General features: G+C 40.7%; 1 protein-coding gene across 1 annotated transcript; it reads right to left on the bottom strand.

Annotated features, from left to right (window-relative positions):
• Window positions 1-1,407: 1,407 nt before the first annotated feature.
• Window positions 1,408-3,385, bottom strand: LAJ45_02356 (uncharacterized protein; the record flags this gene model as incomplete). Its single annotated transcript, XM_046111947.1, has 6 exons — window positions 1,408-1,873; window positions 1,933-2,319; window positions 2,438-2,711; window positions 2,773-2,874; window positions 2,940-2,985; window positions 3,059-3,385. The coding sequence occupies 6 exons, from the start codon at window positions 3,383-3,385 to the stop codon at window positions 1,408-1,410; spliced, it is 1,602 nt and encodes a 533-aa protein (XP_045974847.1).
• Between the last annotated feature and the right edge of the window lie 1,136 nt (window positions 3,386-4,521).

The following is a 4,521-nucleotide window of genomic DNA, read 5'->3' as shown; positions in this document are numbered from 1 at the left end:
TAGGAGATCAACCGATGATAATGCTTTCTGACCACAGCGAGGAAGATTATACTACAGAGAAACCTATCATAATTCCACCCTCTCGAAATTCCATCCCTACCAAACTTCCAGCGGTTGGAGGGGACGATACCTGCAGTTTGTTAACAAATACCTCTCTCTAAACTCCATCCCTACGATAATTCTAGCAAAATTCGGCCACCGCGGGGGTGGAATTATGATAGGTTTTACTGTATTTAGAATATGGGGGATAGACATATTGCACAGACTCCATGTTTAATCATTATCGAGACTACATGTATATTACGTGCCTTTTAAGCTAGGCCAACAAGCTAGCTGGTAATTTATATTGAACCTCAATCCTACTTGGTATATAAGGTAGCCTTAAGGCAATTGCAAGCCCCACAAAATAATAATAGCTATATAGTCTCATGAGCTCTCACTCGAGATTAAGATTAGGAATGATGCTTTCGTCGTTGAAAATTTTGTTTTGCTTGTATTATAAGTAGTATCTAAAGAGTGAAGTCAATTAAAACACGATTTTCGGGGGGGGGGGGGGGGGGCAGTTGTAATCATTATCCAGGTAACGATTAACAAGTATCTGATCGATATATATCGATTGCTTTAGTTGATCAAATCGGTCAAAGTCGGACCACCAAACGAGTCTCTGAAATACTCCTTTATTCGGTAACTTCTTTGTTGTGTGTAGGCTATCATATGCATATATGGCGTTGACGTACAACATTTTTAAACTTATATTTCTTTTTTACCTTTTTCTTTGCTTATTAGGCTACTATTTTGTTTTATTTTAACTATAGCTAATTTAACTTTAGACTATCATTAAAGCTCGCTGTATTAGCTATATATATAGGGAAAATATTGTTGGAAAATTTAATCGGCGGCAATTTTCAGATTGGTGCTAGTGCATTTAAAGCTGTCCGTAAAGTCATGTACTAGATAGAATCGTCAGGAAAGGCATCGGAAATTAAAATGCCTTTATCATAAACTGCTGTATAGTAAACGGCAATATGTATTTCCATACCTCATAGAAACACATAACATAGTATATGTACATGGAGCTATTATGCTAAGAGGGATGCTTTGGTCGGAGAGTTGCATACATGCATCCATATGCGAGTGACATTTCATGACACAGAAAACGAATGATTTTTTTTTTTTTTTTTTTTTTGTTTAATTCATTAATTGCATGCACAGAAAACGAATGAAAAACTACTTGTAGTAACTTGAATAGTACATTTATGTCAATTATTTTATAAAAATCGAATGAGGTATGCGGGGGGTGTCTCCAAAAGATCCCTCATTTCAAAAATCATTTCTTTTACAAGTCAGGACCGTTTCTCAATGATAACCTACAAATAACCGTATTTTGCAAAACAAAAAGAAATTGCATTACATTCCCCAAAATCTCTTTTTCTTCTCCTTCTCCTTCTCCTTTACCGCCTCAACAGCAACTACCTCAACCTCTTCCATCTTTCCCATCGGCTGTCGTAAGAATGTTAGACGGTCAGCTGCATCTTCAGCCAGCCCGCAAGTTTTCCTAAAATCACCACCGATCTCCCCTCTGGTCTTGACATGCTTCAAGAAGCTGTTCAATGGGCAGCTTTTACCGGGACCGTCGTTACAGCCCTCGAGTGCTACAATACCATCGTTGACATTGAGGCGAATATAAATATCCCCCTCTCCAGAGCCTTTAACAGCACAGTTCATGCGTTCAAAGATAATACGGCCGCCCATGGGTGTTATCTGAGAGGTTTTCCACTTTCTATCTTTGGCAATTCTGTCAACAGGTAGCTGCTCAGCATCCTCAAAGAGACCGAGAGCTGCGAGCATAGGAACTATATCCCCGTCATGAACACTAAAATTACCGTTAATGTATAAATTATGAGGTGGGGAGGGAATTGCAAAGTAACTTACAAGCTGAAATAAAGCGATCCTGCGGTATCTGGTCCTTCGGCAATGAGATTTGCAGTAGCATTTAACCAAAGCCAACCCATCGACTTGGCATATTTATTACCTGGACCAGCCCTGTAGTAGTGTATCACATCTCTCGCATACTCGAATGAGAGCCACTCTTCTTTCGTGAAGACATCGCACCATTTACTAGATCCTCTCACTGTAGTTTCGAATCCACACATTTCCTGCATGCTGTAAATTTCAGAGTCGGTAAAATCAAATCCTTCATTGTCATTTGCTAGTCTTTTCGAGATATCGCTGAGGTATGTCGCTCGATACTTGTAAAGCATTTCATAACCATAATCATGGCCTTCTTCCTCATCCTGGGCGTATTTTATGCAAGTGTCGCTATGCAAGTCAGCGTCAATTCCAGGAAATTTGTATTTCATCAGCACCCAATTCCCGGGAGGTTGCGTTTCTGTGATTGGTTGGGGCCTGTAAAAAAGAAAGAAGGTGGGATAAATACCCAGGTGTCAACGTGTCACCTCCTTTATTGGCGGCCTCACTAACGATTTCAAGCTTTGAAGCTTTAGGATCCAGTCCAAAAAACCCAGCGGAAAAGTATCTAGCAGTATCGATTACTCGATCACATTCACTAGCCCAAACTGTTGTCCGGCCGTGGAGAGTTTCGTTCCATAGATGCCCATAACGGGTGTGAAGCTTGACTCCAGTTGTAAAGGCCTCTAGGACACCAGCATAAGGGCCGGTAGTAGTGAGTTGTTCAAAATGCTCGCCAGGAGCTGTGGAGTTTGGTTAGTAAGATATATATTTTGTAAACCACATTACTATATATCGACTCACAGTTCGTAAAATATTCCCAGTCGTTTAAGAATTCAAGCGCGCCTTTGAGTTCCTTTCCAGTGGATTTGACTTCTGAGATCCTCTCAAGTAGACTTATCATTCCTGTAGAATGTATTCCGTTAATTTGACTAGTCAGAGTTAATTGTTTCCTGGGATACGACACATACTGTTGCCAGCCTTCTGTGTAGGGAAACGCTCTCCATGCCGTGACATCTAGCGTAGAAATTAACAACCATAGATACAGGTACCTCCCACCTCCCGTCAGATAAGCGAAGAAGTAACTTACCATGTGCACCATATCAACCTCACATCCATCCGGTACCTGTATTCCCCCTTCCACGACACCATCAACCTTCTCTACCCAAGGACCATTCCCGCCCAAGTGATAAAGTAAATTCCATTCATCTTTGTCAACGGTGTGTCCTGAAGCAGCCTGGTAATCCGGCTCACCCGACCACCAACCCCCGTGGTGAATTTGTAGATATGAAGGAAGCGCTGCCTGTAAACCCTGTAAAGAGTTTGGTAACGAATATGAAGCCTGCGGGTTAAGCAGGAACACGATAGAGGCCAATAAACATATCATAGCTGACGCGGTAAAGAGGAGAAGAGTCATGTTGAGCAAAAGATATTTCACTCGCCGTGGAGAGAGCATGAGCTGGTTGGAACTCAAGGAATATTTAGTAGCCTATGTAGCTACTAATCGGATCCAAGGTGACCTATGGTATGAAGACACGGTGCTCCGTTTTCGATCTATTGGGTGCCGGTAGATTGTGTATGTGGAGTAGAATATGTACATATACTAACTAGGTAGAGTAGGGTGCGTAGTACGGATCTGGACCCTGGCTACATAGACAGGAGGGATGATATACGTGTGCCTAAAGTTGAACAGGGATCATCATATTATTAGTCATTATTGAGTCATTCTCCTGCTAGACTTAAGACGTGCACTTCAAGATGTGCACTTCAATAGAGCGTATTTGACAACTGTCGATTCCGACAATTGACAGTTCGCCGACTACAATAGCAGTTTGCCGAACCGTCAATTTTAATTGATAAGGGTATCGGCACATGGTACCAGAACTTGGAGCTGGACTCTATCAATGCGCAAAAGGCCTTATGTCTCGATCTCGTCACCACTGATAATGGTCGAGACCTAGTAAATAATTTGAGAGTTCGTGAAGTATAATGTCAATTTTGCGACCCGCAACTGTCAAAGCCGAACAGTCAACTGTCAAAGCCGAACAGTCAATTGTCGAAATCGACAGTTGTCAAATACGCTCTAATACGCTTCAATGGCCTAATACTGTCAACATACATGTAGAAGTACATATAGGTTATAGAGAACATTAGTTAAAAAAATGTTCATTACACATTTGCATGAAGTACATATACTTAATGTATATTTAATTGTATATATACCACTGTATATAATGTAGGTACATGTATGTAAATACATGTAATATTGCATGTTGACTTATGAATGAGCGTGTACGTGTGATGTGATGATACCGTTAAATTATGTTGGACATCTCGGCCGCGAGCTAATGATTTTTGATGTAGATCTAGACAGCATGTGTACTAAGTACATAATCACCTTATCAAGTGGCTCTCTCCAGCTCTTATAATGAAAACATACTTAGGTCATCTTTTTTACTGGGATTACATCAATCTCTTCGATCTCCCCGTTATAAGTACATAACCCTTGAAACATCAAGTATAACAAAAAGGTTGCTTAATAGCACTAATAAC

This window comes from Morchella importuna (assembly GCF_003444635.1).
Source record: "Morchella importuna strain M04M26 chromosome Unknown Morimp01GS004, whole genome shotgun sequence".
NCBI lineage: Eukaryota > Fungi > Ascomycota > Pezizomycetes > Pezizales > Morchellaceae > Morchella > Morchella importuna.
This window is presented reverse-complemented; position numbering and strand designations above follow the sequence as displayed.